Source organism: Pelodiscus sinensis, chromosome 8, assembly GCF_049634645.1.
Source record: "Pelodiscus sinensis isolate JC-2024 chromosome 8, ASM4963464v1, whole genome shotgun sequence".
NCBI lineage: Eukaryota > Metazoa > Chordata > Testudines > Trionychidae > Pelodiscus > Pelodiscus sinensis.
Window position 1 is genome coordinate 13,407,567 of NC_134718.1, and position 13,015 is coordinate 13,420,581.

At 42.4% G+C, this 13,015-nt stretch overlaps 1 protein-coding gene across 4 annotated transcripts in view; it reads left to right on the forward strand.

The window, feature by feature from the left end:
* The window catches only part of CSGALNACT2 (chondroitin sulfate N-acetylgalactosaminyltransferase 2), a 66,588-nt gene extending 62,348 nt beyond the window's left edge, over nucleotides 1-4,240 (forward strand). For all 4 annotated transcript variants that reach the window (XM_075934776.1, XM_075934778.1, XM_075934777.1 and 1 more), the window contains one exon: nucleotides 2,771-4,240. In XM_075934776.1, coding sequence (XP_075790891.1) covers nucleotides 2,771-3,063 — 293 coding nt within the window. In that variant the 3' untranslated portion in view covers nucleotides 3,064-4,240. The remainder of the gene's footprint in view (nucleotides 1-2,770) is intronic.
* The last annotated feature ends 8,775 nt before the right edge of the window (nucleotides 4,241-13,015 follow it).

Here is a 13,015-nt window from a genome sequence, read left to right on the forward strand (position 1 = left end):
ACTGGAGAGCTCAGGAAATGGAAAATTTCTGCTTTGACTGGTTTTAGGGTGTTATTCAAAGCTACGGCTACACTGTAGCCTTCTTCCGGAAAAACTTATGCAAATGAAGTGTGGCGTGGAATATTGCCATGCTTCATTTGCATAATTAATTAGTGGCTGATTTTGTGCAAGAGGCTTTTGCGCAAAAGGGAGCTGTGTAGATGGCTCCTTTTTCCACAAAACCCCCGTCTTGCACAAAAGCAGTGGCTAATTAATTATGCAGATGAAGCACGGCAATATTTCATGCCTTGCTTCATTTGCATCAGCTTTTCAGGAAGAAGGCTACAGTATAGCCGTAGCCCAAGTGTTTTAACAATGTATAAATGTCAATAACATTACACTAATAGCATTAAAGATATTGAAGTAAAATATCTTACTTCTTGCAAACATGTTACTTTGACAGTCAATTCACCAAGCATTTGAAATGTGTAGTACCTATTAATCTGTTATTAAAAAAGCCATTATTTCCTCTTAATATGCACTTTTATAAGTATTAAATGGCGACATTAATATTGTTGTTGTTTAAAGTGTGATATATACTCTGGCACCCTCTTGTGGCTCAGTGTTAGAACTGAGCAAAGTTTTATGATTTTATTTTGAAAATAGCTTTCCTCTTAGGCTACATCTACACTATGGGGCTACGTCTAGACTACATTCCTTTTTTGGAAAAGGGATGTAAATTAGACGTATCGCAATTGCTAATGAAGCAGGGATTTAAATCTCCCATGCTTCATTAGCATAAAAATGGCTGCCGCTTTTTTTCGGCACGGAGCTTTGCCGGAGAAAAACGCCAGTCGAGATGCTGATCTTTCAAAAAATAAAGCCTTTTCCGAAAGATCCCTTATCCCTCTTGAAATAAGGGATAAGGGATCTTTCGGAAAAGGCTTTATTTTTCGAAAGATCAAAGTCTAGACTGGCGCTTTTCTCCGACAAAGCTCCGTGCCGAAAAAAAGCGGCAGCCATTTTTATGCTAATGAAGCATGGGAGATTTAAATCCCCGCTTCATTAGCAATTGCGGTATGTCTAATTTACATCCCTTTTCCGAAAAAGGGATGTAGTCTAGACATAGCCTGGCAGTTTTGCGGAAAATGAAATGCAAATGAAGTGCTCATATGCAAATCTCATTTGCATATTCTCTTCCAATCCTTTTTGCAGAAGAGGTTTTGTGGAAAAAAGCACAGTGTACATGGGGCCCTTTTTTTTTTTTTTTTTTTTTTTTTTTTTTTTTTTTTTTTTTGGAAAAAACCCTTTTGCACAAGATCCCTCATTCCTAAAATAATGATGTTTACAGGATCTTGCACAAAACAGTTTTTTTCCTAAAAATGTCCCCGTCTACACCGCACTTTTTTTTTGTGTGCAAAAACCTCTTTCACAAAAAGGATTGGAAGAGAATATGCAAATAAGAGTGCGAGATTTTTAAATGAACGCTTCATTTGCATTTCTTCTTCCGCAAAACTGTCATAGTGTAGACGTAGTCTCAGTGTCAGTCATGATTGATTGATTGCGGTAAATCACCAAGAAAATCTCGTACTTGGCCTCATGCTTCGTCTGTGTATCTATATCTATATGTCTCTATTTATATAGCTATAGACAGGGCTCAACAATTAATGTAATCTCCTCGCCCATGGCTGGTGAGCAGGGCTGGCGAGCGGGGCTTGCTGCGGCTTGGCGAGCCCTGGATATAGATACATGCAAATTTTAAACCAAACTGATTTCTAATAGCAGTGCTGTTGCTTTATGTTTGTTGAGTATTGGATGATACAGAGAATATATAATTCTAGCTTTTCGCATCTGCATATTGGCTCAGTAGTGTGCTTTTGGCTGGAAACATGACTGAATGTATTTCTTTTATTAAGAGATTCTCAAACTGGTGCATTGGTTACTTGTTTGAGGTCCATAGAGTTGGATGGTCACATGATGCTTGATCACCTATTTGCAGTTGCTAAAAGTTAGAGAGTGGTAACCCCTTAGTAGTTTTCACGAGGACAGCTGCAGTAGCTATCCCAGATGTTATACACAATGGGTGTGTTTAGACTGGCAAGATTTTGCGCAAAAGAGGACGCTTTTGTGCAAAAACTTGCCAGCTGTCTACACTGGCCGCTTGAATTTGCGCAAAAGCACTGATGTTCTAATGTAAGAATTTAGTGCTTCTTTCGCAAATACTTTGCCGCTCCCACTCAGGGATAAGCCTTCTTGCGCAAGAATACTTGCGCAAGAGGGACAGTGTAGACAGGGAAGAATTGTTTTGCGCAAAAAAGCCCTGATGGCTAAAATGGCGATTGGGGCTTTCTTGCGCAAAATCACGTCTACACTGGCCATGGATGCTTTTGCGCAAAAGCATCCTTGCCAATCTAGACGCTCTTTTGCGGAAATACTTTTAACAGAAAAACTTTTCCGTTAAAAGTATTTCCGCAAAATCATGCCAGTCCAGACGTAGCCAATGTGAATGGACCACATTATTCCAGTTTGAAGTCTTGCTGTCATCTATGTGATGCCAGGAATCTGCGTTCAGTGGTGAAAGCATTTCCACTGCCACATGGCATGTTTTGAGTTACTCCACAACTATGGCATGTGCTGTTGGTATTTGCTGTAAAAGTGTCATGAAGTGACATTTCAGGTGGTAAATATCTACAGCAGATGGTAGAATATTGTTTGGGGGGGTTTATGTGAGAGCCCATTTTTCATTCTGTAAAACTAATACTTTCTCATGTGCCTATTTGTGCTACTATAGGGGGATTTGACTTGGAAGTGAAAGGCTGGGGTGGAGAGGATGTTCACCTATACAGGAAGTACTTGCATGGAGACCTTATTGTGATCCGGACCCCAGTCCCAGGCCTGTTTCACCTCTGGCATGAGAAGCATTGTGCTGACGAGCTGACTCCAGAGCAATACCGCATGTGTATCCAGTCTAAAGCCATGAATGAAGCATCCCACTCGCACCTTGGAATGCTAGTCTTCAGGGGGGAGATTGAGACCCATCTCCGTAAACAGGCCTATAGGACTAATAGTGAAGCAATAGATTAAAAGGACTCTTAATGCAAGACTGAAGACTTTAAACTCACAATGAACCAGCATCATTCAACAGCCTTAATTCAGCTTACAAATTCAGTGCCTCTCTTTCAGTGAAGAAAAGTATAACTTCTTTGGTATTGTGTTTCCTACATATCTCACCAATTCAGGCACTTGATATAAGAACTTTTGAAAAACAATATTTCAATAAAAGTTTCTACAGTATTAACTTTATGGAAAAATATAGCAGCAGAATGTATGTCCTAATACTTTTCCACCTCCTGTTGATAATTTTTTCATATTTGCATTATTGTAAGTAAGGATTGCATTAAGTGGACAATACTGTCTTGTGGACTAGGTATTGTTACACTCTGTCTTGCTCACTGCACTGTAATTTTTAAAAGATACTATACTTATACATTCCAGGATAAAAATTAAACACACATGACCATGAAACTCATTGGAAAATGTACACAAGAGTTTAGTTAGTATGTTAATTAGGTTGCTGATTTCACAGCAATAATTTGCTAATGGAATTCACTTTATTAACAGTCATCCATATAATTCCCATTACTGAAGAATTTATAGGAAAAAGGGACATATGAAAATCTCTTAAAGGGGAATTCTAGAACAGTTAATATTTTATATCAATGCAAAAATAAGCTGGACATGTACCATTTGCTTATCCTAGCTACAGGCCAAAAAAAAGTTCCTTTTGCATATTTCAGGATATACAAAGACAAGCAGTTTAAATAAAAGCGGGTCACTTATCTCCTGTTGCTTCATATTGTATGACTAGATGTATCATTTTTAATATCCTTTGTTTTCAGATGAATGTTGAGCTCACTAATTTAGTGGGGAGAATGGGGGATTTGCATGTGCAGTCCCCACATATTTAGAAATTATTTGAAAACCACTCACTAAATCAGCTAATTCTGGATCTGTTTTTAGTTTCAGACACTGAAGGGCAAGTAGAGATTAAAATATGTGACTTGTGGATGCAAAATGAGCTGTGTAAAATAGTTCTATTCACTGATCCTTTTTTACATGTACATAAAATTTGCCTTTATGTAACTTATTGTGGAGAACAGTGTACTGTATTGTGTTTAAAGAGGGGAGAATGTAATGCAGGATGTCTTACAATTGGTATTCCCTCTCCGATGAATGAATAAATGAATATTTCTCCATTTTAGCACTTTTACAAACTGTTTTATTAAGTTATTATGAAAAGGGAAGAAATATTTGACATGCTGGGTAATCTTATTAATAGCTATGTGAGATCAAATAAAGCCCAAACAGTCTTGGCAAATTCACAATTGCCAGCATAGAGTGAAGGTCCATGCTGGGTGACAGCAATTCAAAAATGGTGCTAGCCTGCCCAGAAAGAGAGGAAGCGCGGGATGGAGGAATTGGAATAGTGGGACTTTTTGCATTTGACTTCCAAGGCCCAGAAGTTGTCCCGTGAGAGTATTCCTAGAGGCCCCACAACTCAGCAATGCAAAGGACCATGGGCTGTCTTCCCAGAATGCCATACGCATCTCACTCCCGCTGTGCATACACAATGATGTGATTTGGAAGAGGACATGATGACAATGTGCTCTCAATTAGAGTACCAGCTACTGTGCATCAGTTGAGTGTGAACTAAACCCCTTGTAAACAAGCCCTAAGAGCCCTCGGTGAGTCAAACTGATTTCTCAATATTGGCGTGACGGATCAGGGGTTCTTCATCTGGGAATAACAACACACAGCAGCACCGTGCTGTACAGGGAGAGAGAAAATGTTGACAACTATGAACGAAACCCCCGTGGGTTCTACAGTGTTTGGTCTGCTTCTATGTTGCTGTTACTTGTAAAGCAGTAGTTGCTAGGAGCCCCAGTCATAGACCAGGACCCTATCATGCTAGGCACTTTACAGAAACACAACAAAGAGATGGGCCCTACTCCAAAGAGCTTCTAGTCTGCATACAAGACTAGAGACAACTGATGGATGGTGACAGATGGTGAGAGTACAGTGCACCAACGGGATAATGTCTAAATAGACCAGACACAGTGGGGAAGGAGAGAACACTTACACAGCAAAAAACTAGCCTGCAGCAGCAAGTGTCCACAACCAGGTTGGCTGACTTGGGCTTGTGGAGCTGGCACTGCAGGGCTAAAAGCAGCACATGTTTGAGCTGGGTAGAGCCCCGCTTGAGCAATCTGATAAGGAAAGAGCATCTGGGAGTCCTAGCTTGAGCCTGTACCAGACTATTTACACTGCTCCTCCATAGTGTCAGCTCTGTGAGCCTGAGTCTGTTACCCTGAACTATGACACCCTGGTTGGTTATTTTTTTCTGTGTAGATGTTCACCACCTACCACCGCATGAGTGTTTCAGGCAGAGTAAAATGACAGGGCCAAATTCAGGTCAGGCTCTGAGCAAATGCAAGGAATTCTAAAAGCATAGCAGTTTGGAAGACAGAAGAGGTTCTAGAGAGTTTTTCCATAAGGTCAAGTTGTTCTCCATCCTGCGCTCTCTTCTTACCTGCTTTCTCGTCTTCCCTCCCCTTTCTTCTTTCCCTCTCCTCAATTTCCACCTTCTCTCCCTATAGCCACTCATTCTTATAGACTGGGACGCTTCGCTCTCAATTGGCCTTTCGTCTCAGAGGGGTAGCCGTGTTAGTGTGTAACTTTAGAAACAATGAGCAGTCTTGTGGCTTCTTAGGCTATGTCTAGACTGCAAGCCTCTTTCGAAAGAGAGCGTCCAGACTGCACACGGAACTTTCGAAAAAGCAAGCTGATTTTTTGAAAGAAAGCAGCAAGTGAGTCTGGATGCTCTCTTTCTAAAAAGCCCTGTTTGCTTTCAAGAACGCCTTTTTTCGAAAGAGCACTTTCGAAAAAAGGCGTTCTTCCTCGTGGAATTAGGTTTACCGCCGTCGAAAGAAAAGCCGCGTTCTTTCGATTTAATTTCAAAAGAACGCGGCTGCAATCTAGACGCAGGTGAAGTTTTTTTGAAAAAAGGCTACTTTTTTCGAAAAAACCCCTGAGTCTGGACACAGCCTCAGAGGCTAATACATGTATTAGCTCAGAGGTGGGGAACCTTTTGGGTCATGAGCCACTGACCCACAGAAAAATCAGTCAGAGGCCACACACGAGTCAGAAGCAAAACAAAACCCCCAAGCCCTCACTGACATGGCCCCTGTCTGAGAAGGAGAAAGACACTCCCCACATTCTCCTGCCACACCAGAGCCTAGGGGGGCCGAGCCTGGTAGATGTGTGCTCCAGCCTTATGGTGGGGCAGCAGGGAAACTGAAGCACCAGCATGGGCTCCCTAATTTGGGGGAAACCCTGAGCCTCGGGGGCCGGATCCAGGCAAGTCGAGGGCTACATCTGGTCCTCGGACCTGAGATACCCCACCCTGTCAGGAGCTTCCTTGGGTAAAACCCATTTCACCAGATGAGTTGGAGTGGAAGCTCCAGGCTCTCTGAAGAACTCTTCCTGGCTCTCCAGTTAGGAGTAAAAGGCACTTTGGGGCGGTGGCCAGGGCAGACACGAGCAGAGGTTGGAGCCTGCTAGTTGCTGGTAAGAGAGCTGCAGTCAAGCATGCTTCTTGGTTTTCGTCATTTTAATGCCTCTAAAACCTGATGGAATTCTATGCCTGTCAGGGATACCTTGGTAGGGATTCGGCTTATGAACTTCATGGTATGTATGCTGATTCTTTTTCTGGCTTCCTATTATTTTACATAAGAATCTTTCTTGTCAAAATGCAGGGATCAAGAATAATCCATGGCAAAGTGTAAGGGTCCAGATGGATGTATCCCTATCACAACTGTATTACATCTCTATCTAAGAGCGTATCAGTCTTCTGCCAGGGCTTAAATTAGTAAAGCAACACTGGGACATCCATTGTCATCATAAAATGAGATCTCAACTTACTCCAGTTCCTTGAACCACTTGAGTGGTTTTTACATTAAGCAAATGTTCTGCTAATGGCAATAGGATCCTATTCCTATCCTCTCACTGCAGTCATACCCTATATTGCATGATAGACTAGCTGCTCTTTCAGACTCTAGCTTGATGGATGTGAGCTTCTCCAGAAGATAGGAAATCTATTCAAAAATTCCACTGGAACTATTGTGGTGGCATTTTTAAATCTGTCAGGGATATATCAGGGTAACTCAGAGACTGAGGCACTGGTGCCCTTTAACCAAAATTATATGTCCTGTACTCGGGACTCCTGACAACTGGAAAGATTGCTCTGCACATTGAGAGTATGTGGATAGTAGTTGCTGTACTTTATTATCTCCAAGCAGCTAGGCTTTTCCTACCCCTTTGAACTTATAGATCTCTTTGGTAATAAGAGGCTATTTTGTTATACGCCGGAAAATACGGTAAGTAAGACGACTTTTTATACTAAAAAACATCCCCCAAAATCGAGGGTCGTATTATACGCTGGGTATAAACATACAGGCAGTCCCCGACTTGCAGGTACGAACGGGGCTTTTCTCGCCCCGGAGGACACGGACTGCGGCACCTCACGGTCCCGCCGCCCGTGTACTCCGGGGTGAGAAAAGCTGCTCCGCATCTCCCTGGTCTGCAGACCAGGAAGACGCGGAGCAAAGCCGCGGAGGGGCTCCGGCAGCGGGGCAGCCCAGGCACGCCTGGGATGCCTCGCTGCCCAAGCCCCTCCGCGGCTTTGCAAAGCCTCGGGGGAAGCCGGCAGCGGGACAGCCCAGACGCGCCGCGGCTTTCCCGCTGCCGGCGTCCTCAGAGGCTTTGCTCCCGGTGTCCCTGGTCTGCTGGAGACGGTCCCCAGCAGACCAGGGGCACCGGGAGCAAAGCTGAAGCGGCGGCGGACCAGCTGGGACGCAAAGACCCAGCAGACCAGCTAGTGCGCCCCCACCCCAGCAGACCAGGCTTTTGTTTTGGACCCTGGGGCAGAGCAGCTGGGGCGCTGCCGGTTGGCCTCTTAAGGGGGGGTAGTCTTATACGGCGAGTATAGGTGAAAACCTATGTTTTAACTAGAAAATTAGGGGGTCGTCGTATACGCCCAGTCGCCTTATACGCCGGAAAATACGGTACCTTTTGGAGACATCTGCCCACAGCTAAAGTTTTGTGTTTACACCTTAGCCTTGTACAGCCAACAAAGTGGGGGAGGGAGCTGTATTTTAATTCTCCTCCTGCCTCGTGCATTATTCTAATCATTTACATCTGTGCCAATAAGTCCCAGACACTGGGGCTACACAGGTGCCTGAAAAGGTGAATCAGGAGGGAAGAACCTGACTTGAGTCGGAGGTCAGAGAATGCTTTTGGGAGTAGCTCCCATTTAGTTCAGTTGCAGGTATTAAGAACCTCTGAACCATGGAGCCTCTAGCAGGCCTGGCCAAAGAGTTTGCGGGGCCCAAGGTGGCACACTGTGGTTGGCTGCACTGTGTGACCGGGCGGCTCCCAGCCAGAGCAGTGAGTGAGCAGCTGGGTGGGCGGGTGCCGGGCAGCACAGGCCCCTGAAGGCACGGGGCCAAATGCAACTGCCTTGCTCTAAGGCCGGCCAGGGCTCTTCTTGAGTAAGAAGGCAGTGTGGACGGGGAACAGGGGTTTCTTGCACAAGAGAGCATCCACACTGCCATAGATGCTCTTGCGCAAAAGCATGTGGCAGTGTGGATGCGCTCTTGTGGAAGACCTTTTGCACAAGAACTCTTGCGCAAAACAGTTCTTGCATAAGAAGCCTGCAGTGTAGACAGCCATAGAGAATAAAATCCATGGGTGATTGTGGAGCATGTGACTTTCCCTTCCTGGGGAACCACTGAGTAGGAATAATCTCTCAGGTGAGTGATCTCGCTGGTGATTATTCTATAAACAAAGTTGTCATCTCCTAACTTTTGTTGAATATAAAGAAAATGGCAACACTACACTTTGGGATCCAAGTTTAATAAGATAGATCTGCCTAAATTCCATGCTCAGAATACATGCATAAATGCACAGTCTCTCCCTTTTCCTTGAGGTGTCAAGCTATTTGGACTTCAGTGTTTGGGCACTAAATATGCTGATATTTGACGGGAAACATAACACGTTGTGCTTCAGAAATACTAGATGCTTGAAACAACACAAAGGTCAGTTATAACCTTTCTTTTAAGGAATAGGGAATATGAAAATGTTCTTTAGTGTAGAAATGGACCAAATTAGTTTCCTCATTTTGAGATTAGATACTTCACAGAAATGGGTATGAGTGCTTGGAACTGAGTATTTTTAGAATGTGCATTTTAAAACAAACATTCAAAAGCTATTTAAATACAAATCAATAAGAGGTAATAGAATCACCACAGGGTGAGGAAATAAATACTCTGAATTGATTCCCTTTGTGGGTAAGTAGTTGGCTATTCTTAAACTTAGTTTTCAGTTGTTTTAAATGTAATTAATTTAAAGATTTTTGGGATTCATACATAATGTAACATGACGCAAAGATCATTTGGAAACCTGTGTATTAAATTTAATTGATTAAATGTCTCATTGCAATTTGTATTAAGATTTCATTTATAAAGGATTAATAAAAATGAGATGTTTTAATGTATGATTAATTGTGATAGTCTAACCAATCAACAGAACTTTATAATCATGGTGCTAAACCAATTACTTGAAGCACTAGTAATAAACTAACACTTTTTCATTTGTTTTAAAAGGGAACTAAACTCATGCATTTTTTAAAAACTAAAGTCATGTGGAAGGAAAAGAAAGCTGCTCATTATTTTGATTTTTTTTCACAATTTCCACCTCCTTTACTTTTATTGCCTTTATTCTACTTAGGTTTTTTTCAAGTTTTGTCAATAACATCAGCTCTGCTTCCTCACTGATACATCAATATATACAAATCATTTTAAGTATTCCCGTGGCAACGATTTTAAAAATAGCGGTTGGAATGTTTTTCATTCTCTGAGCGAATGTAAAGAATCTGATAGATCTGTACGCCTATGATCTAGCACAAGAAAGTCTCATTGCCTTATCTATGGAAATTAAAGGTCCCAGACAGCAAATAAAATAAATGCTTTCTAGTTATGTATTATTGGCCTGTTTTCACCCTAGCTTATTCTCTTTTCTCCCTGACTTGTGCAGTCCTTCAGTTGAGTGCAGACAATCTGGGTCAGATCACTAGTGCAAAATAAATCTAAATGAAGATTACAGAAGGCAAGGAAGTGGTTACGCCTATTAGCAGTCTCACTAATCTAAAAGTATTGAATCTAATTAAATTACCAGGTCTATTTCCGTAACTGTGTAATGCAGCGACTTGAAGAAACATGAATCGCATGAATTCCATAGAGTGGCACAAAAAGGTGTCTCTGGAGCTATTAAAATCCTGTACTAGTTACATAGTAAAACTCATCAGTGCTGTATAAAGATTCATAAACATTTAATAACCCAACAAATAATTAATTCGTCTTGCTATCTATAATATGCAGAATGGTCGGATTTATATTACAATTCAGTTTGTTATAGTCTTTCCATTTTAAGAGTGTCCACAAGCAAATTACAACTTTCCAACTCTAGAACGTTGTGGCAAGCCCTGCTGTTTTGTTGTGACTGGTCATATAAAAGGGCATGATATTATTTCTGTTCTTTGAATGGAAGAGCATTACCCATCAGGTTTGAAGTGTGAAGCAAGTTACAACATTGACTTCAGGGAGCATGTGAATATGCACACTTAAAATCCATCTGTGACAGTGTTGATGTTAATAAAAAGCTCAGTTGAAGAGTGTATGGAAGCCAAACATGAAAGTAGTGTAAACACATCAAAAGCACTCATTTACAAATTCACACATACTTAAATTTTTTATTGCTTGCCAAGCATTAGTTGACAGAGAATCTTTACTTCTTCTGATCTTTTCTTATCCACAATTGTCACCTGATCCTGTAGTTATTTGCATATACAACACTCACTAAAGCCTTTTAATATAATTATATGGTTTTATTTTTTCTTTCAAAGTGAACAGGTTTAAATGCCCTGATGAGAGTTCTGTTCCCAATATGACTAATGTAATCATAACCAAACAACCTACAACTGAAAAGTACTGATAATGTGTATCTGCAGTTTGTCTTAAGTGAGCTTTCTCTCTCGTCAAGGATCTTCCTGTCCAATGTTTCTGTTTCTTTGTATTCAACAAATGAAGTGTTTGAGTAACTGATTTTAAATTAATAAACTTAGGTTGGATAGAAGAGGCCCTGAATATTGCCTACAATGATAGAAATCTACATTCTTGTTGCTTGATACCCACGCTGTATAATTTACTTTGGAACACTGTTTAAAACAAGAAGTGTTGGGTTTTTTTAATAAGACAAGGTGGGTGAGGTGTTTTTTGCAAGAAGAAATTGAGTTCCTTTATGAATCCTAATATCCTAAGTAAAGATTAGCCAGTAAAATAATTTCATGCATTGAAGAAGGAAGTCAGTGATAACACACAGTAAAGATAAAAATTAATTATGAAACCACATTAAGGTTGCCAATCCTCCAGGATTGGCCTGGAGTCTCCCAGACTCAGCAACAATGAACACAATCCTGGATATTTTAAGAAACTGAGGTTGCATTATGCAGGGGGGGGGGGGGGAGGGAGAGGAATCTCCCAGAATAACTTCAGTGAGAGTTGGCAACCTTAAACGGCATGTAAATCATTTAAATTGCAAGATCATTAGGGCTGATGGTTCCCAAATTACATGTCCTGATTTAAGGAATCTGGTCTATTTTTTAAGTTGCTTAAATGTTATAGCAAATGACATTGAGGTAATGAGCTTCTCTCTGCTAAGTAACCAGTGTGCATTGCAGTAGGCTACACAATATTCCACTAGGTGAGATCCATTACAGAGAATTTTGTCTTAACAAATGTAGTTGTAGCATGAAGGTAGGAAGCCTCTTGACACCAATGGAGCGAGCATGGTAAGTGGAGAAGAGAGGTTGATTGGAGCAGCCCAAAATAAAACTTTTCTTAGCAAAAGGAAAATAAAGTAATGTTGTATTTCAGCTTTCCAGAGCACTAGGGCAGATCTTCAGCTAGTATAAGGCAGCACAACTTTATTGGTTTTGCACTGATTTACACCAGCAGAGGAGCTGGTCCCTGGAGTGCAGGCAGAGTCTAGGCCTTCCTCTCCCACGGGGGGGGGCGGGAGAGAAAGGGAGCAGTTGCCTAGGGGTTCCCAGACATCACTGCTGTGGCTGGAACCCTAGGCTCTTCCAATTACTACCAGCACCAGCTGGAACGTTCCTCTGGAGGCTCTAGGTGGAGGGGCAGCACTGAGGGCTGGCTGCCCCCAGCCCTGCCTCTTCTGCCCAAACTCCACCCTTTCAAGGAGTGTGGTGCCAACCCTTCCCTCCCTGCTTAGGGGCCCAGCAAGACTGTTGGCTCCCCTGTCTCTCAGCATTAAAAGGGTGCCTCATACCAGCCTGGTCAGCTTCTTTGGCACTGGGCCTCCCTTTCTGGAAAGCCTGTGTAAAAGGCTAGGATTAGGAAAAGAAACTCAGGTGTCTGGTATTCACCTGGACAGTCCTGTATTTTTGCCTCCTGTCCGGTAAAAATATTCAGAGAATACAGGACACCTAAAATGTCCAGTATTCTCAGACTTTTTTTTTCCCCGTCCAGGAGGCGAATATGCCGGGCACCTGACAACCCTATAAACACTCAGCACCCGGCCTCCTCCCCTCCAGCCTCCCTTTCTCCCCAGCCCCCATGCTTACCTGGTTCTGCAAGGCTGCTGGCACAAAATAGCTGCCACCAAGGCTTCCCCTGGTTTTTAGTGCTCAACTTCTCCCCTGTGCCTATCCCTGCCCTCACTCCTAAGGGGGACATGCTGTTTTACTGTTGTGGGTTTTTTTGCTTAATAAGTCTTGGAGTCCCTTTTTTTTCCCTCTTGCTCAACAACTTTGGTCTCCTCTGCCCCCATGCTTACCTGGTTCCCCAAAGCTGCTGGCACAAAATAGCTGCCACCAAGGCTTCCCCTGGTTCTTAGTGCT